At 37.3% G+C, this 21,452-nt stretch overlaps 1 protein-coding gene across 13 annotated transcripts in view; it reads right to left on the reverse strand.

Moving 5' to 3' along the window:
- The window catches only part of RABGAP1L (RAB GTPase activating protein 1 like), a 744,356-nt gene that overhangs the window by 83,062 nt on the left and 639,842 nt on the right, over nucleotides 1–21,452 (reverse strand). The window contains exons 1-2 of one of the 13 annotated variants that reach the window (XM_038542451.1): nucleotides 16,375–16,528; nucleotides 13,321–14,056 (exon numbers count right to left, since the gene is read on the reverse strand). The exons of 9 other annotated variants lie outside the window; for them this stretch is intronic. In XM_038542451.1, coding sequence (XP_038398379.1) covers nucleotides 13,321–13,431 — 111 coding nt within the window. In that variant the 5' untranslated portion in view covers nucleotides 13,432–14,056; nucleotides 16,375–16,528. Of the gene's footprint in view, nucleotides 1–13,320; nucleotides 14,057–15,208; nucleotides 15,427–16,374; nucleotides 16,533–21,452 lie in introns of those variants that run through there. 3 more of the 13 variants (XM_038542453.1, XM_038542452.1, XM_038542456.1) reach the window with 3 other exon arrangements.

A 21,452-nucleotide genomic window follows, 5' to 3' on the forward strand; every position in this document is an offset into this window, starting at 1 on the left:
GAAATCATGTGAATGTACTTACTCAAAAAGTAAAACTGTAAAAGCTTAAAAACCAAAATGCTACCAAAAAAAAGTGTCCACATCTTTATGAAAGTATCTCTATTTCCCACACTCTTCTGATCATCCCTTTATTCTAGGTTCATTAGAAACTTTACTGACTACAGATACTACATACCAGGTGCTGTGGTACATAGAGAGGGAAAGTAAAAACAACCTGCAGGGAAAATGAACCTCAATGTACAACTCAAAAAGCAGATAAAGTATCTCAGGGTGCCCAGAGTGCAGAGTGTCACAGATACAGAGGCAGGCATCTCTTACTTCTCTAATAGCACTCTTATCCCTGGCCCATAGAAACTATTTACATGGCTGTCTCTTCAATTATTTGCCATCTCTTTGAAGATCTCTCAGAGGTTAACACAGTGCTATGCACCTATGAGATATGCATGTTAAATGAACCACTGAATAAGATGTAACAGAAACAAGCACTGCACTTTTTAACAATTAGGAAGTAATAATTAAGTACTTAGCTAGACTCTACACTGATTCTATAATCAGTTTTATAAGAATTTACTATAAAGGTCTAAGGATAAAAAAAAAAAAAAAAGGCTGGGAGGGGAGGGGAGGAGTGGAGGGAGAGGGAGAGAATCTCAAGCAGGCTCCATGCCCAGTGCTTGAACCAGACATGGGGCTTGATCTCACATCCTTGAGATTACGACCTGAGCCAAAATCAAGAGTCCTATGCTTAAATGAGCCACCCTGGCACCCCAGGATAAAAAATTTTAAAAAATTAAATTACTGTCTTATGTGTACAGATACTTATGAATATATTCAACTGCCACAAACATCATCTACTGTAGACCAATGATTATACTTATGTGGTGCTTCATTTTCTCCCAATACCATCAATTAAATATGTACAGAGAGAACAATGCACCAGGCACAATGCTGGGCTGGTGATACAACGGTAAACAGAAATAGACACAGCCCTGCTCTCATGGATGTTATGAGTAAAAGATTAATCAAATAATCATACAAGTTTTTCAAGTATTTTTCTATATCTTCAAGGAGAAGACAGAATGCTAGGAATGGCCAAGATTTCTCCTAGCCAGGCATAATGAAAGGAAAGTTACCTAAAACTTTTGTGTCTCAGAGAATATAAATGTTAAGTTAGGAGACTGTAGAGAGAGTTCAATGTTCTTGAGCTTGATGGAGAAAATATCTTTATTTTCCTGAACCTTTGAAACTATCAGCTATAGATATTAGACATTTTCATTCACATTACAGTTATTGCATATACCTCAAAATATTATTTATATTTATCACTAATTATGGTAGTTATTCTACTTGATACCATATCTTGTTATTTAATGTATTAATAAAGAAGCACAGGGATCCCTGTGTGGCGCAGCAGTTTGGCGCCTGCCTTTGGCCCAGGGCGCGATCCTGGAGACCCGGGATCGAATCCCACGTCGGGCTGCCGGTGCATGGAGCCTGCTTCTCCCTCTGCCTGTGTCTCTGCCTCTCTCTCACTCTCTCTCTGTGACTATCATAAATAAATAAAAAAAAAAAAAAAAAAGAAGCACATAGTACTCTATCATAAATCTGATTTTGGAGAGTCGAGGATGGGCAAAATGGGTGAAGGTGCTCAAAAGGTACAAACTTCCAGCTATAAAGGTCCTGAGTATGAAATGTATGATATGATGACTATAATTAATAATACTACATTGCCGTGGTAGTGGGTGTGGGTGGGTAAAATAGGCAAAGGGGACTAAAAGATATAAACTTCTAGGGCATGGGGATGCAAATGTACAGCATAGGGAATATGGTTAATAATATTGTAACAAGGGATCCCTGGGTGGCGCAGCGGTTTGGCGCCTGCCTTTGGCCCAGGGCGCGATCCTGGAGACCCGGGATCGAATCCCACGTCGGGCTCCCGGTGCATGGAGCCTGCTTCTCCCTCTGCCTATGTCTCTGCCTCTCTCTCTCTCTCTCTCTCTGTGTGTGACTATCATAAGTAAATAAAGAAAAAAATATTAAAAAAAATAATAATAATAATAATATTGTAACAAATTTGTATGAGGACAGATGGTAGCCAGATTTATCGTGGTAATCACTTTACAATGCATATAGCCTTAAATCACTAGGCTATACACCTGAAATTAACATAATGTTGTATGGCAACTACAGGTCAATAAAAAATAATATTCTATCGTGTATTCGAAAGTTGCTGAGAGTAGATCTTAAAAATTCTTTTCACAGGACCAAGAATGCCTGAAGCACTGTAGGGGAGATGAAGTGGAGGTGGACACCAGATTTCTCAAGGGTGCTAGGCCCTACATGGACCCAGATGAGACAGGAGGCAGCACCTGGCTCCTGATGAACTTGGCAGCCAATGAAAAGGCAGGCCATGAAGCCTTTTAAAAATGATTTTATAGATCTCTTTGCTGCTGATGACATCCAGGAAAATACTGCCCAGCAGTGCATGTGGTCAAGACCTTTGTTAGGTAGCTGTGGAGTGGATGTCCTCAAAGGATCAATTTCAAATGGTTCTGAAGAACTTGTAGACATTACTTGAAACTAGGAGATGGGGATCCCTGGGTGGCACAGCGGTTTTGCAAGTCTGCCTTTGGCCCAGGGCGCGATCCTGGAGTCCCGGGATCGAGTCCCATGTTGGGCTCCCGGCATGGGCCTGCTTATCCCTCCTCCTGTGTCTCTGCCCCCTCTCTCTCTCTCTCTGTGTCTATCATGAACAAATAAATCTTAAAAAAAAAATTAAAAAAAAAAAAAGAAACTAGGAGATGGTTAAACAAGAAAGAGAAGTATGGTTTTAACCATCTGCATGAGGCCTGTTAATCTCTGAAACGTGAGCAACTTTCATCCTTCAATTTAAAAGAAAGTGATGACAAAAAAAAATTTCTCATCAAAGAAAAAATCGTAATGTGTGGTGCTGAATGTTAGCTAGACTTATTGTGATCATTTTGCAATGTATACATATGTGAAATCATGTTGTACATCTGAAACTAATGTCTACAAGTCAATTATATCTCAATTTTTTAAATATAATTTTTCTGTTTTGATAACTATATTTCAATATAATTTGTTTTTATATTGTGTATAGTTGGTATTTATAATTGTGTAATTTTATTTTATGCATTTAAAAATAGTTATCTGATAAGGGTCCCATGCATTCAATCAAACTGCCAAGAGTCCATAACCCCCGAATTGTTAAAAATCCCTGGGCCAGGTAGCCCAGGTGGCTCAGCCGTTTAGTGCCGCCTTCGGCCCAGGGTGTGATCCTAGAGATCCAGGATGGAATCCCACGTTAGGCTCCCTGCATGGAGCCTGCTTCTCCCTCTGCCTCTGTCTGTGCCTCTCTTTCTGTGTCTCTCATGAATAAATAAATACAAATCTTTAAAAAAAAAATCCCTGGGCTATCAACATGGTTCAGGTTGGAATAACAAAGTTGGCATACCATACATAGCATGTTACTGGAGAAGAAATTTCTGTTTTTAATAACCTTTGGGATAGATGGGAAAGAAGAATGCCAATTCACTTTAAAGTTCCAATTAAAATGAAAAAGTATAATAGAGTATTTGGTGAATTCAAATTTATAGTCAAGTTTTATTATATTTTTTGAGTATATGTCATTTTCTGATGACAAATCTGTGGGTATACAGTTTGTATAAATATAAACAATATAGGTTATTGAGGAACACAGTATTTACATATTTTAGACAGCTAACCTAACCATGATGATCACATGAAAGGTCAATTATTACATATGCGGTAGGTGACTGTTCAGCAAATAGTCACTTCCCCCTCCTCGAACCTCCTTGGTGATGTATACTTTCCTGATTCACCATGTTGGTAGTGACTTTCTGATTTGCTTTGGCCAATGGAACATGCTAGCTCTGAGACCAGGTCTTTAAGAAGCATCTAATGTTTCCATTGATCCTTCTGGGAATTTCTAAACTCTTGTCCTGAGAAGGACACATTCCAGATAGCCTACTGATTACAAAAGAACGGGGAGTATGGAACAGATCTAACCACATCAGGGTCCTGAAGCTAAGTAAACTCAGCTATAGTCAACTGTACCAGCCAAGATCAGCCAAACCCTAGCTATCCAAAGACTCATAAGACAAAAATAAATGCTTACTGTTATTTGCCACAAGATTTATGGTTGGTTGTTGCGCAGCAATATCTGACTAAGTATGGTAAGAATGCTCTTTAAAAACTTTGCCTGGAAAAAATAAATAAATAAATAAAAATAAAAATAAAAATAAAAATAAAAATAAATAAAAATAAAAAAAATAAAAAAAATAAAAAATAAATAAAAAATAAAAACTTTGCCTGGGATGCCTGAGTGGCTCAGTGGTTGAGTGCCTGCCTTCAGCCCAGGGTGTGATCCCGGAGTCCCTGGATCGAGTCCCACATCGGGCTTCCTGCATGGAGCCTGCTTCTCCCTCTGTCTGTGTCTCTGCCTCTCTCTCTGTCTCTCATGAATAAATAAATAAAATCTTTTAAAAATAAAAATAAAACCTTTGCCTGATTAACTAATACCATTCTCTAGTCCCTCTATGAAGAAATTGGGTACCCTGGGCATGTTTACCTCTCGTGGTGACTAGGCCACAACATAGTTTATTCTTAAAAACAAGTTAATTGCATTTGTTCCCAAAATGTTTATGTTCAAAATAAGATGGATGTGGAAAAAAAAAAAAAAAAACTGAATTGCTGTTCTTATAAAAACTAATTTGAGCAATTTGGAAAGACTTTCCAAAAGCTGAATGGTGAAATAGAAAAGTCATAGTCACATTAAATCATTATAATGCTAATATCAAATATGTAAAAAGTTTTTTTTAAAACAAAAACAAAAGCAAAAACTTGGGGGTACCTGGGTGGCTCAGTGGCTGAGTATCTGCCTTTGGCTCAGGGCATGATCCTGGGGTCCTACATCAGGCTCCCTACGTCTCTGCCTCTCTCTCTGTCTCTCATGAATGAATATTTGAAATGTATATCCAATGAAGACTTAGAAATAACTATTGATTTCATTGTTTTCCCCATCTCTAGCACATGGAATAGCTCTGAATTTTTTTTACATGAATAAATAAAATCTTAAAAAAAAAACACTGCAAAGTTTGCATTAGATTGCTTCATAAGTTTATATTTAATTTGCTGCCCTCTTAAGGAAACAAACTAGAAAGTATTATGTATTTCAGAATTCCTATTCTAAGAAAGGGCATTAAGGTTCCTGTAAAGAAAATTGATAATGAATATATGTAATATATGAATATTACAAAAGAATGGGAGGTATGGAACAGATCTAACCACATCAGGGTCCTGAAGCTAAGTAAACTCACCTACAGTCAACTGTACCAGCCAAACCCTAACCATCCATAAATAAATGTCTAAATAAATGTTTAAAGTTAGTATGTACTTTTATTTTAATGCTTCATGCCCTAAGCCAACTTTTTCTATTAACCAACTACAGTCCTGACTATGTCAGGTAAAAGGGCTTCTTCAGTATTTCAGCCTGCCAGAAATCCTATTGTGGGCATTACAATGATCTGGGTTCCAGTGTTATTTTTGCTTTGTTTGGTTGCAAATCCTTTTTATAAGCCAGCTTGTAGTCCTGGCATTGAGTTTGAATGTTACAATTTCATTTCATATTGAGTTTGAGCACTGTGGTGAGTTTTTGATAGAATACTAGCTTCTCCAATAATCTAATCATTGGTTTAAATTTCTGTTAACCATTCTAAAATACGATCCATTAGGTTTTTAAAACACAAGGACATCAAATAAAGAATAAAGTCTGAACTCCTCCTTCTGGTTTAGAAAGCCCTACATCATAACCTGGTTCCCAACTTCTTCCTGACACATTTCTTACCACTGTCTGCTCCTGGCGCTTACTCCACATTATGACCCCACACTGACCCTCCTGTTTTGCTAATATATCAATTTGTTGTTACCACTCTGGGACCTTTCAGAGCTTTTTCCTCTGCCTGAGCTATTCTTTTTCTGATTTTTCCCATGGATGTCATTCAGCTCTCAACTGATACCACTGAGGCTCCCACTGGTTGCCCAAAAGAAAGCTTCCAATTAATCCCTTTTGATGATGTAACTCCATTTTAAGTCTCTGCATAATACTTATCACTAGGTGATAAGTAGTATCACTAGCTAATATTTCTATCTGACTTCGTCCCAAAAGAGGATAAGATTCACAATTGATATGTCTTTCGGGATGCCTGGGGGCTCCCTGCAGGGAGCCTGCTTCTCCCTCTGCCTATGTCTGTGCCCCTCATGAATAAATAAATAAAATCTTTAAAAAAAAAATTGACATGTCTTTCATGTTTACACCTCACTCCCAGGGCTAAATATAGCATAGCACAAAGTAGATCAATGAATATTTTTCATTAGTAAATTGAATACAAAAATGGATGCTAAAACAAAACAAAAACCTAGGATAAGATTTTTTTCAACCACTGTGGGTAAGTTAGGATTTAAAAGCAGAAAGAAAAAATTGGATGTGCTATACGTTTTATACCAACTGTTTCTATAACCTCTTACCCCCCAAAATATTTTGAAATGACTTACAAATCAATATCACTCCCAGTATCAAGTATAGAAAGATGATTTCTAAAATCTAAAACAGGATTAAATAAAGAAAAGTTCTAACTATTGTTACAGAAGCCGGTTCAATGATGTCATACTTATTAGGAAAACAATCTAAATAATTTTTGGATGATGAATTTCTTCATAAAGTCAGCTTAAAGTTATTCTCATTTTATTTCAAGATTTTTATAAAGAGAAATCAGTTTGGAATAATACCAACTAATACTCCTATGCTTCTTGCTATGTGTTTAAATGCCTTACTTGCATTAACTGATTTAATTCTTACAAAATCCGGTAAGATGCTTCTAATATGGCTGCATTTTTACAGATGAAAAAAATGAAGCTCCGAGAGGTCAAGTAATCTGCCAAAAGTCATTGAGCTAGCTGGAGGTGAGGTGGGATCTGACCCAGACAGTTTGTCTCCTGAGCCCCTGCCTATAGGCTCTACTCTATACTATGTCACCTCACCTGACACTACTCAGCCAGATTCTTCCTGAGGAATCTGGAGTCGTGATTTAGGGGAAGCAACTTAACCCTCTGCACATGACAGAACTGTAAATCTGGATGCTATATGGCAGCCATATTCCTCAGGAATGAAGAAGCAGAAAACTTGGGTAAAGAGAGATAAATAAAGAAGAGGCCAAGAGAGAAGTTAATTAGATGGCAAGAGACAGGAAGAACGCTTGCCAGCATCAGTGCAGTACCAGCCCTGCTGCCTGGCTGAACTTCTGCCCTGGTGTTTAAAGGGACACACCCTGATGTCTCTATGGTAAGTTCCCTTTCTTGTTTAAGATAGCTCAAGATTGTATGACTTGCAACTCTAAGAACCTTAACTCATTATCAGAACTAATCAACCAAATGAGGGAAGATTTGGCTTCTGATACTAAACCGAAATTGATGGAATACTGCCAGAATGTGTACATGTTAAATAAAAATTAATAATAAAAAATGTTCAGATAATAACATTTTTTTAAAAATATGGACATATCAATTAGTCTTATGTTTTATTCTAATCAATATATGAAATGTGTATCCAGTGAAGATTTAGAAATAACTATTGATTTCATTGTTTCCCCCATCTCTAGCACATGGAATTGCTCTGAATTTTTTTTTTCTAATTTGGCATGCTAGATTACATCAGTGTGCCAACCCAATAAGGAGGAAGTAAATTCAGAATGCTCATCTCCCACTGATAGAACTGATAAACTGTAGCTCCCTGAAAGAGCTCCCTTCCTTTGCTGGCACAGTGCTGCTATTTTGGTTTCTGTAAGTAAAGAACAAATATCTAGTGGCAATAAGGCCTATACATGTGTTAGCCTGGGTAAACAGCTTTTGTTAATGAACAGTGTTCTAGCCATTGAACATCAAGTCTTTATGATATGGGACCTAGAATTTCTAGATGTGGAACATGGTAAAGCCAGGCTACCTTTTCTTCATTACATTCTTTAAAAAAAAAAAAAAAGATATATTTTTATTTTGAGAGACACAGAACTTGCATGCCGTGGGAGGGGCAGAGGGAGAGAATCTCAAGCAGAGTCCCTGCTGAGCAAGGAGCCCCATGCAGGGGTTGATCCCACAACACTGAGATTACCACCCAAGCTGAAATTAAGAGTCAGATGCCCAACCCACTGAGCCACCCAGGTGCCCCTCCATTACTTCTTGATATCTAACTTTCCGATTCAAGTTGTCACAATAATCGTTCAAATTATATAAGGTGGGAAGCTTATAGTAATTTTCAATTTATCTCAATAATTTACTTTTCTCATATAAATCAGCTGCTGCTTCTTCCTATGCAGTATTATTGTATCTATCTATTGCAAGAATTAACCAACATGCGTGGACTAATTTATCACACTGCCATTGTCAAGTGTCTAAGACCAGATACTTACAACTTTTCACCTGCACTGTTACAATGTCCATTAAAAATTTTTCCATGGGCAATGTAGCCCCTGTCAGTTCATTACTTCCAGATTATTGCTACAACAATTGATATATTTACTCAGCAGATATTTTGGCCATATAAATCCTTCCTATTGATTCTCCATTACCTTCCCACCTTCCTGAGGCTCAAACCTAAGACCCTCCGTACCATCTTCAGGGCAAAAAGCTTCCAAGTTTCCTATAGGACAGATATCCTGATAGTGATTCCCTGATCAAGAAAGTGATTCACCAGGGTAACTCAATGAGCCCATGTTCTCCTTTTGTCAACCTCCCTCCTTCTTCCACATCACTATGGTGCCTTATCTACTCGACCCACTCCTTCCTTTATGCGTTCTCCAGTTTGAATAGCTCTTTCCTTGTTAGAAGAGAGACAATTAGTAAGGGCATTCGCTGTGCTAAGTACTGTACAAATGCTCTCATTTAATCCTTATAGCAATCTAATGAGATAGTACTACTATGTCCCTCATTTTTCAGATGAGGAAACTGAAATTTAGAGAATGTAGGTAACTTACACCAATAAGTAGCAGATGTAAGGCTTGAACCGGACACTATAACTTAAAAAGCCCCCAAAGCAGTTAACGTCTTGGCCGTTGCACAAGCTGCTCCCCCTGCTCAGAAAGGTCCTACCCTCCTGTACTAGTTGGCAAGCACCTGGTCAGCCTTCAAAATCACCCCCTTTGGAAGGCTTCTTCTACACTGCTCAATCAGTGGTAATTATCTCCACCTTGATCTACCCTATCACAGCCAAGTATCACTGCCATAAACATTTGTTTCTTTTACTTGTCTGTGAGGTCACTGAAGGAAGGGATATTCTATTAATAATATTTATTTATATTCTATATTTATTTATATTTAACCCAAAAATGTTCATAATGTTACATGCTGCCCTAACATACGTCAGAACACAATGTTCCCTCTGTAACCACTTTATAGATTAAAGAATTGAAATAATTCAGCAGAATATAAATTAACATTTAACCTGAGATATTCAAGCTTGACAGTGATTATGCATTGGTTATTAGGCTTGTTAGCTGTTTAAATCATACATTTTAAATTTAAATACATATTCAAGGCTTCCTTTGGAATGCATAATAAATGTAACAGATGTGATCTTTTCCCTTTATTTATACTAGTCAGCTATAGAAATAACTGGAAATGGTGGAGGAGGTAGAGAGGAATGCTGGCCATTCCTCTCTGACACAGAAGGCCATGACTCAGGACAACTTCAGAGACTGCTTCTTTCACTTGTTTATTACTCCTTGTGTGAGCACCTCAGGCCAGATTTAAAGATACATATTTTGTTGGGGCAGGGGGATAGAACTTTGTCTCAAAATGCAAGCCAGTTAATTTCAGCTGGTGAACAACCAAAGAAAAGGTAATCTGTTAGATTTAAAGGAAAGCCAGAATACTGTGTTCAGTGAGGCACCTTCCTACATGTTTCTGGAGCCATTCTGACTCTGCTGGATTTTCACCTTTCACACCAACTTATTTATGCTGTAATTAAAAAGTTCTTATAAGAGTTTTGCTAGTGGTGACTCTAAGCTTTTGTTTAGTTTGCCTTAGTAAATACAATACTGGCCTAAGTGATTTCTTTTAAGTAATCTCTACATCCAATATGGGATTTGAACTCAAGAGCCTGATATCAAGAGTCAAAAGCTCTAGGTAATTAATTTCTTGGGTGTAGGGAGAGGGGGAAGAGAGAGAGAGAGAGAGAATGAAAAAGAAAGAGATCTGGAACATAAGAGGAGTTATGTTTGGCTTCCCTACCCTTTTTTCTTGCCATGATTGCCTAAAGGGACCTGTATAAAGGGATTTGTGATTTTATTGCATTATTATTCAAAGGATCAATAGGATATAGCTGTATTTTTCAAAGTGTGGCATGAGACATTTCTGAAATCAATTTAGTGGAACATAACCAGCCTATAAACAAAACAAAAAAAATTGAATACATCACATGTAGCAACCAAAGTATTGTTTAGTTAAATTTTCTTTTAGTCCTAGGTGCATAAATGGGGCTTGTATTTTTTTTACCATGTGTCTCCACCAGAAATGTCAGAAAGCCACGGGAACAAGAAAAGATTCAATGTCCACAACAAAACTACTGTTCCTAACGGGGTTTTTACCATTTGAGGAATCAAGATACCTTCCATTATGAAACAAAGCCCAGTTACTGAAAGATATTTAATTAACCCTGCACCAAGAAAGCTTCTAAATACCTTTTGTAATAATCGACCTAAACCCAAAGGATTTTATATGTTAGCAAGAATGTAATTTGCTTCACAGTGCAGTAATAAATCAGACTGAGAAGTAATTTATTTTATATGGTAGAAAATATGAGTATTTATCTCTTTCATACAATTTAAAGGGTTCATCTCAGACACAGCAAAAAATTTAACATGGAATAAAAAGCAAATGATAAATATTTCATCTTAGCACAAATTTAGGATAACTTTTCCACATGAACCAAACCAAGTATCATCTTCAAAAAACTGTACCAGTCAATTCTTTTAAAATTTCATATAAAGAAAACTATCTCCAGAAAGTTGTATAATCAAATTCAACACCCCAACATCTATATTATTTAAACGTTTCGTATACAGAACAATATTTTGTATCTTTATCATACATCTGAGACTTTCCATATTGGTGACCAAATTTCATATCAAACTTGCTCCAGGGTTAGGAGAAGTGTGCTTTGGGGGAGCTGAAGTTGTATCAAGACACAACATAAAAAAAAAAAAAAAAAAAAAAGACACAACATATATCAACATATTCAATGTTCATATAATATACAAATGGAAGTATTTCCTGATAAGCACATTAATATTAATTCATGGATTCATTTCCTCTGTCTTCATGTCTCCTGTACAAGTGCATGTGACCACACATGCACACCACACAATGTCCTACACTTGATGAGTGTAAGATGTTCCCTATGACTCGGTCACTGCCTACCTCCTCAGTTTCCTATGTCCTCTATATCATGCCCCTTTATATCTATTGTTTCTTCTCCCCTTCAGCCTGGAAAATTCCTTCAAGTGTTTGAAGACTCAGCTCAGATCCCTTAAGAGGATCTTGACAGGACTATCAAAAAGAAATAAAATTATGAATTCCTTGGATAAATTTTCATGTCAGAATATAGTGAAACTAATGGCTAAAATGAATTAAAGGATTATCCACAATAACTGATGGACTATCCTGACAGTAAAATATTGTAGTTAACTAAGGGTTGGTAATAATATCCATGTAATACATATAATTATAAAAATAGAAAAAATATGACATATATACATATTAAATAGGATAAGAAGGCAAAAGGCTAGATGTTTCTGCATTAATGAACACTTATAGAAGTATATTATATTTATTTGGCTTTTATTATTTTTTTGGACCAGCTGACTCTTTTAAACTGCATCTATAAAACACCTACAGAGGTGCCTGGCTGGCTCAGTCAGTAGAGTATGTGACTTCTCAGGGTCATGAGTTCAAGAACATATGTTGGACATGGAGTTTACCTAAAAAAAAAAAAAAAAACCCAAAAACCTACAAAAGTGAGGTATAATGAATCCCTATGTACTCATATCTCAATTTCAACAATTATCAACATATAGTCATCTAGCTTCATCCACACCACCAACCCCTCTAGTGAATCACAAATATTTTTGAATCTTTGCAGACATTTCATTAATTATCTTAATATATATCTATAAATAATCATTTTTAACATAATTATAATATCACTATTGCATAAAAATGAATAATCCTCTTAGCAGCATTAAATATCTAATTAGTGGTCATTATCTTATAGATGTTTTTTATAGTTTGTTCAGATCAGCATCTAAGCAATGGCAATAGACTACATTTAGTTAATATAGTCCTTAAGTCTTTTGAAATCAATCATGAAATCCCCTTTATGTTGTTCATTGTAATTTATTGACGAAATTGCCATAGTATGTTTTTAAGGTTTTTAGGCCTTAAAATAGAGAATCAGCGTTTCATATTAGCAAGATAACTTTTATGATATAGTCTTTCATTCTACTGCTTACCATGAGTACTATCAAATATAATGAGTAAGAGGTTACTATGGCAATGGTTAGGAGAGTTAGTTTAAAAAGTATGGCTCACTGCTATCTTAAACTCGATAGCCATTATAAGAATGACATCTACAGAAAAGAAACAACAAACATTTTGCAAGAACTTCATTTTTCTATTATGTAAGGACATGCACATGGAGAATGGTTAAAAAACATTAAATCCATATGGGAATTATACTAGAAGTTATTTTCATAATAGTTCCTAGTAATACTGTAAACATTGAGTTATCTGACTTTTAGATAGTTCGATTCTCAGTGCTGAAGCTATCACCCACTGGTTAAAAAAAAAAAAATGTTCTGCTTCAAAAAGATGGAATCGTATGTGTTTAAATGTAGGTAACCTTCACCTAATAATCATATACATACATTAAGACAAGCACATGGGACAAACTGCTATCTGCCACTATAACACTCCTCTTACCCTCACTACATATTCAAAGTATTAACCTACGTTTTGCTCCTAAAACCCTCCAAAATGCACTACTCACATATAATAGTGTTTAGTGATGTAAATAAATCATTAAAAACCTATAGACATCTTGTAGCCTGAACACAAAGCCAAAAGCAATACTTCTATTTTAACTATCAGGAAGTTTTTCTCAGTTGCTAGAGGAGTCCAGCTGTCACATCCGAAAAGAAAAAACAGCCCCAGAGTAGTGTGCGAGGCACCACCTACCATAGACCTAGGCTTGCTGATGGCCACCAGACTAGTGAGGAAGTCTTCATCGTGCAGCTGGCTGAAAACATGGGCGTCGTAGGCCACCATAATGGAGATTTCTTCCATCATCTTGCCAGCTGGCCTTTCCACAGCTCAGCTGCTACCCCGGCTCCAGACCAGACTATCCAAGGAAAAATCCTACTGCAGCTCAGTGCCAATGCCCACACCCACCTGAGTTTGAGGGGGCGGAGTATCAAAAATCCAGAAGGAAAAAAAAAAGCAGCTGCTATCACAGGCTTGTCTGGCAATTCACCCCCCAGTAGAAAACTAAGGGAGGTCTCTTATCTGTGGAGGAAGTATATACTATAAACACCTTCTGCATTCTTAACACAGCAGCTGGAAAGTTCAGTTTGGGGAAATCTTCTTTAAGCTTCACAAAAGAGAAATAAATGAAAGTTTTCTAACTGGAAATATCCTATAGCAAAAACAGAACAAAAGTCCCCAAGCTGATTTAGGTTATGTTCTTGGTAATTAGAAACTTCTATAGTTTTATCTTCTTACTTCAGTATTATTTATATCAAGATTCTTCTTCTTGGAGAAGTGGATTTTCTTACGGCTTATTTTTTTCACATTCATGGAAAAGAGATAGATGGCAACCTTTAGTTTTTCAGAACTTAGAGAATTCTTGCTGAAGTTAAAAATTATCTCCTGAAGTATGAAAAAAAAAGAGATTCTTTTTCACCTCTGATTTTTTCTGTTAAAAAAAAGTACCAAAATATAAAAAATGAAACAGTGCAATATCTGCAATATCAATTATTTATCATTTCCCCTTCTCCGACTAAAAACAGACAAAATTTTTTTTAAATAAAATTCTTGATTTGGGGGACTTTGTTTTTTGTAGTTACTCAGAAAGCAACACAAAGGTCTCATTTCTAAACTTCTGGTTTTTCTCCCATAGATAAAAGTTCTCCTTTTTTTTTTTAAGCTTAGAGGTTTAATTACCCATATTAGCAGATGAACTGGTATGGTATTAGCCATGAACTGGTATCTTAGCCACCAGAAGTGTTTTGTAGTTGGAAACCATAAATGAATCTCAATATGCCCTGGTGAAAAATTTGAAAGCTGCCCCATAATTATCATTACAAGGTTGCCTAATTGCCAGGAAATATAATGTATGCTAATTCCATGGAAAAAGTATTAAGCAAATAAAAAAGGGGAGAACAAATGAAGCTCCTCTGAAAGTTGTTTTTCCAAAATTTCTAATTAAGCTATTATCTTCTCTGCTTTTTATAGATTATGACATTGCAGTACCACGAGAAATATGATTTGTTAGAATTAGAAATCAATTTGGCAATGTTTGTTTATAATCAAATAGAGATACTGGTCAGAATTTTTAGCCCTAATTATCAATAGTATTGTTAGGTTGTTTAATTGTTTGCTTTTCAGAAGACAAAACTTAGAATGAGATTCATGGTGTCTATTTTCCCTTATTTTCCTGAAGTATCTTCACTTAAATTAACATGATTACTTAAATAGCACCTTCTTCCATTTAAATATGATTAGGAGAGTTTTGCAATTGCTATAGCATTCTAGATTAAACACAACACGGAAGGAAAAAAACACCTTATTGCTAGGAAACAAGCAATGTCTAATAGGCTTATTTTGACAGAAAATGCAATACTTTCAATAAATCTTTAAGATTAAAACAGCTTCAAACTGTGCTTAACCCTTGTCGGGGCCAGTAAAGTATTTCTACTTAATTTTTTTTTCTACAATGCGGTTTTGTCTTTAAGCTTTATTTTGGTTAAAAAGTTCCCAGTGTATTTATCGTAACGCTGACTAACCCGGTAAAAATTAAATGATCATCAAAAGAAAAGGTTTCATAAAGCATCCAGGCAGTTCATACCTTTTAAATTCCTTTTTATCTTTTCAGAAGTACTGTAAAAGATACTGTGAACCTCTTCATGCATTCACTAGCACCAGAAGGTTTCAGGCTTATCTTGCGGCACCATTCTCTAGATGTGAAAGCAATTCCTCTTGCTTTCATATTTTTCTTTGCTACTGTGACTCAGTGCTTCCACAATGATACCTGAATAAGGTGTACTGACAAAGACACCTGTTGTGGAAGGTAAAGAAACTACTTCCCATAATGCCTTACTCCCTGCTGGCAACTGCCCAGGGGCAAACAAGAAGTACAAACCACATTGGAGCAGTTGCCTATGCACCCCGGAGAGCAATTCAGTGTAACAAGGGGTAATCTTCTTGGTTAAGAATACTCATAATGCAAGAAAAAAAAAAAGGACCAGAAAAACATTATCAAATAGCTAAACTGCGGTGTATTAAACTCATAAAATATTTAGGCATCAGGGCTCTAAGAGTACAAAACGTGTTAGAAACAATCAAAGGCTGTGAAGATACTTTTAAAATTACATAAACAGAAGCTACCGACTTTACATGATTCAATCCTTTTAGAATTCCACACAGGTTCTCAGGTAAATAATTAGGTAATTTTTAAAGCTTCTGATTTATTACCTTCAAAAGACTGTTCTAATTAGCCACAGCCACTCGAATTATGAATAACATAAATCGAAGAGGTCCTCTACCAAAGCCACAATGCATGCATATTCTAGAGCAAGGGCTCCCTAAGTTAGACTTGCACCTTTCATTTTTGTCACCGTTAAAATGGTCCTCCATATATGACTTTGAGCCTGGGCAGGAAAAATTCCAAGGTTTATTTTCTCTTGCAATTAAATGTATACTTGTGGTCCCAACAAAATAACATGCTTTTTGAAAACCCATGATCTATTTAAAAACCTGTCTTTGAACTGGCCTTTTAAGACATTGTCTCCAGTCTCAGAAGTAGCAGCTACCATGCCCTCCCCAAACTTCAGGAATCAGGCACGTTATAGTCCTATTTACCAACAACCCTCCACTCCCTTGCAAGATCCTTTTTGCCTTTTCCCCCATGAACTGATCCCACGGATCTCCCAGGATTGTTTCCACCTGCGTCTGCAGTCCTCTACTTCCCATCATGCAGCAACACCATAAAAAGGCGTGGGGGTGGGGAATTACCTGAGACCAAGGGGTGCAGCAGCAGCATTTGCTGCTAAAATTTACCAGGAGAGGACTGTATATCCAACCGGCAGCAGCAAACAAGGCGTCAGTGGTAACCAATAGGCAGTCGCCAGTTCAAGCAGGAACTAGCTGGCTGTCTGTCCCAGGGCAAGTCATTCAACCTCCTTAGGTTTCAATTTCCTCATGGTCATGTAAATTGAGAGGGATGGACTAGATCAGAGGTTTTCACGTGCGCTCAGAAATAGTCCAAAGCTAAGTATCCAATTTCCCTTCATTAAATAGGCTTATTGGGGGATGTGAAGGTGGAAACCTTTTTAATCTCTATCAGGATAAAAAACAAAGGGTAACATTAATCCCAGAGGTTAAGAAAGACCCTCTTCCCCGGCTTGCTGTAATGTGTCCCCACCGATGCAGTCTACCTTGTACCCTACTTTGGATTCTCTCACGTCAACTCTTTTGCCTATGAAGAGGATTCAATGACAGCTGTGATACTTTTTATTAGTTATTCTTCACAGTCTTTCAATTTAGAGGTCATACTGGCTACAAAATAATTTTTAAAAGCCTCTCCGGGGCAGCCCGGGTGGCTCAGCAGTTTAGCGCCGACTGCAGCCCAGGGCCTGATCCCGGAGACCCGGGATCCGGTCCCACATCAGGCTCCCTGTGTGGAGCCTGCTTCTCCCCCTGCCTCTCTCTCTCTTTCTCTCTCTGTCTCATGAATAAATAAATAAATAATCTTAAAAAAAAAAAAAAAAAGCCTCTCCAGATCTCAATAAAATAAGAAAAATTTTAGAGACCAAACTATCTTTAGTGAGGGGCATCTGGGTGGCTCAGTCAGTTGAGCATCTGCCTTTGGTTCAGGTCATGATCTCCCAGTCCTGGGGTGGAGCCCCACATCGGGCTCCCTGCTCAGCGGGGAGTCTACTTCTCTCTCTCCCTCTTATTCTTATGTTCTCTTCTTCTTTCTCTCTCAAATGAATAAATAAAATCTTTAAACATATATATCTTTAATGATTTTTAAGTGCTGTTTTAACATCTTACATTGACAGATTTTACTCTGGTAGCTGATTTTGCTCCAACAATCATTCTTCTAGGATTATTCCTTTTAAACAAAAACCATACCTGGGTCATCCTGAGTGAGTACAAATCTAATGAACCATTCGTGACCGTCGGAGAACATCTATTCTCATGTGTCCAAATTTAGGTACAGCCAAAACAAGTCAAGAAAAGCCTGAATAAGAGGTGAACATTTTCTAATTTCTGTGTTCTCCCTAAATGCAGCAAAGCAAAGTAGCTTTATGATAGTAGAATTCAAATGAGAGGAGCAAATATGTTAAAAAATAGATTGCATGTCTTTAAAAAGAGCCACAGAGTGGCTGTAAAGACCTTTTTCCCAGGCCTTCAGCTCTACTCGTTGAACATTCTCATTACAACAGCCATACAATCAGGATAAGATGGAAAGCAGGAGAAAAGCACCATGGCAGAAATGTGTTATCAAGGGCAGAGGGTGTTTTTAGAGGGATCCCTGGGTGGCGCAGTGGTTTAGCGCCTGCCTTTGGCCCAGGGCGCGATCCTGGAGACCCGGGATCGAATCCCACGTCAGGCTCCCGGTGCATGGAGCCTGCTTCTCCCTCTGCCTGTGTCTCTGCCTGTGTCTCTGCCTCTCTCTCTCTGTGTGACTATCATAAGTAAATAAAAATTAAAAAAAAAAAAAGGGCAGAGGGTCTTCTATACACTCCACATGCACAGGTGGAACCCTACAGATGTTCTTCTTCCCTCCCCAGCGGCGCTTGTCTAATTGTTGCTAAATCATTCAACATAAACATTCATGAAGTGTACATGAATGTACACAGTTCTAAAAGATCTCCACAAAATATTCATGGTATTGGCATAAACCACTGTAAGAAAGCAAAATTCTACAAGTACTTTCTTAATCACAAAACCCCAATATTCCAAGTAGGTTTCACACTTAGGAGTGTACCTTATAAAACTCAAGTGAGAACAAAAGAGTAAAGAAGAATGAGAAGTCATAGAAGTATCAATAGAAGAAAGCTTTTGAGAGTATTTTGGATTTCAGAATGGTCCAGTAACACACACTGCGCTTTTACAAAGGGAAAAGAACAAAAAGTAAAAGATAAATAAGCTAAATCCTAGCTTTCTTTAAAAATCATGCAAAGGTAAATAAAGAAAAACCATTATTCTTGTGTCAAATTCCAGCCATTCAGCTCATTATCTTTCCTATCTCTCCTAGCAATGGCTAGGCAAATTCAAAACCTCAGAAAACACAGATTCTTAAGGGGGAGAAAATGCCCAGCGTTAAAGAAAAGAAAAACCAGTGGGGCCTAAATACTTGCCTACTAGCTATACTGGGTATCTTACTTCCTCATTCGAATCTCAATACAAAGAATGTGGGTGAGGTAGAGCCCAGACTGTGAGAGTCTGCAACTCTCTAACCATCAGCTTTTTACCTCATTTGTAACTGTAAAATCCACAGCCAACTGTTAAAAACAAGAAAACAAGCCCCAAATGGAGTCACTTATGTAAAGCCCCATGTCACCAAACAGAGACTTCATTACAGTTGCATTCCAGATTCCATTCCTAGAAATGGAATCTTAAACCAGGCACTCAGAAATTGCCCAATCAGCACTACTTGGGTAACTTGCCCAACAGACCCCTTTAAAATCATGAATCTGCTTTTTTGTCGACTATAACTTTCTTTGTTCCTGCTCCCTTCTGTCTATGAAAGTCTTTTCTTTTGTACAACTCCTCAGAGCTCCTTCCTATCTGCTAGAATGGATGCTGCTCAAGTCATAAATCATTGGATAAAGCCAATAAGATCTTTAAAATTTACTCGGTTGAGTATTGTTTTTTAACACAACACATTCACTTAAATTTTACCTAAACAAAAATAAGTGCTTCTAGTGCTTGTAAGCGTTCACTGATATTTGCTGAGGATGATTTCAGACATATCTAAAAATAGGAGCAATGCTTCATCTTGTCTCATTTTGAGCAGCATGCACAACTGAACTGTATTTACGAATAACTTCACCTTAGTTTTTAAAGCATTCAAATAATGCTTTAAAACATTTCTTTAAATTTTAAAAAAGTTGTACTAACAACGAAATCAAACCATTGCACAGGATGTTTTAGAGTCTCTCTCTCTCTCTCTTTCTCTCTCTCTCTCTCTCTTTAACCAAGATCAGAAAATGGTTTTAGGGAACAGCAAAAAATTATTTACGTCTTCATTTATCTCAAGTTCCTCCAGCAGGGCTGGTGACTCCAGCCTGGATAAGTCTCTTCCAACAGGCTCTCAGGTCCCTGCAGCAGGTCACATACAGACACCTTGCAGTGGTGGACTTGACTTAAATCCTACAGTTAAAACCTGATGCATTTGCAACCACACAAAGGGGAAGAAAAAGGGAGAAAGAGAGAGAGACAGACAGACAGAGACAGAGGTGCCAATCAGAAACAGAAGCTTAACTCTAGAGAACACACAGATGGTTACCAGGGGGAGGTGGGTGTGGGTAGAAGGTGACATAGGTGATGGGGATTAAGGAGGCACTTGTGATGAGCACAGGTGATGGATGAAGTGTTGAAGCACTATATTGTACACCTGAAAGTAATATTACACTGTTAACTAGAATTTTAAAACTGCAAAACAAATAAAAAACCCCACCAACTTGATGAATTTGATGCTATGTGAATTATATCTCAATTTAAAAAACCCAACAGGGATCCCTGGGTGGCGCAGTGGTTTAGCGCCTGCCTTTGGCCCAGGGCGCGATCCTGGAGACCCGGGATCAAGTCCCACATCGGGCTCCCGGTGCATGGAGCCTGCTTCTCCCTCTGCCTGTGTCTCTGCCTCTCTCTCTCTCTGTGTGTGACTATCATAAATAAATACAAATTTAAAAAATAATAATAAATAAAAATAAATAAAAAATAAATAAAAAACCCAACAGCATTTGCTAAATGCTTGTAATGTGCATGGGAGTTGGGGGGCTTACTATATTAAAAATTTTAATATAGTAACATACAATTTACTTATAATAATGACTAATAGGGGCGCCTGGGTAGCTCAGTGGGTTAAGCATCCGACTCTCAGGTCAGGGCTTGATCTCAGGGTCATGAGTTCAAGCCCCTGCTCCATACCCAGTGTGGAGCCTACTTAAAAGAAACACAAAGACACACAAAAATAACTAATATATCCTAAAAAAATCTTTTATAATAATAATAGCAATTAACATGTAGTAAGCATTTACTGTGTCTTAGACATAAAATCTAATTTAATTTTCACAGTAAGTCAATGAAGTAGGAACTATAATTATTCCTGCTTCTCCACTAAAGTGTGGAGAAGTTGAATGATTTGACTCAATTATTACAATCAGAAATGGAGCTGATACTATTCATAAACAAATGTGTCTGGCTTCAAGGTATGTGCCCTTCATCATTAAAGGTCAATAAGGGAAATAAGCAAACATAAACTGAGAATCAGCCATGGGCCAGAAATTACTGCTTTTCAAACACTGGTATCTCCTCCCGGCACCACCCCCACCCTAGAATACAATATGCTATGTTTATCAAGTAATGCAATCGTAAGTGACTTTAGGATAGTAATAGTATGAATTCTATCTGCATACAGGACTGTCATTCATGGAAAAGACAGATTGGATTTAGATAAGTAATGTGAAATAATTTTTTGATAAGGAAAGTAAGCCTGGTCAGAGAGGTAAACTGATATTGGTGGGGTACAACAGGGAATAAGGTTTCAAAGGCAAATTTGAATTGGCCTGTGATAGGTTTCAAATATCAGGTCAATAAATTTGGAAAACATGGTGTATAAGCCAATGGCAGTCACTGAAGACCATGAAGTTTCTGCCTTTCTGGCTTCCATTTTTGTCATTAGAGGAAGGATCGATAGTAGAATGGTTAACATATGGGCTTCGGAGTTCAGAATAATATCGGATTCTGCAACATACTAGTTCTGTGACCATATGCAAATTACATAGGCTGTCTTACCCTTGGTTTTCACATTCATGTAATGAGAAAATAATAACAATGCTGTTACCATGCGGGATAAT

This window comes from Canis lupus, chromosome 7, assembly GCF_011100685.1.
Source record: "Canis lupus familiaris isolate Mischka breed German Shepherd chromosome 7, alternate assembly UU_Cfam_GSD_1.0, whole genome shotgun sequence".
Taxonomy (NCBI): Eukaryota; Metazoa; Chordata; class Mammalia; order Carnivora; family Canidae; genus Canis; species Canis lupus.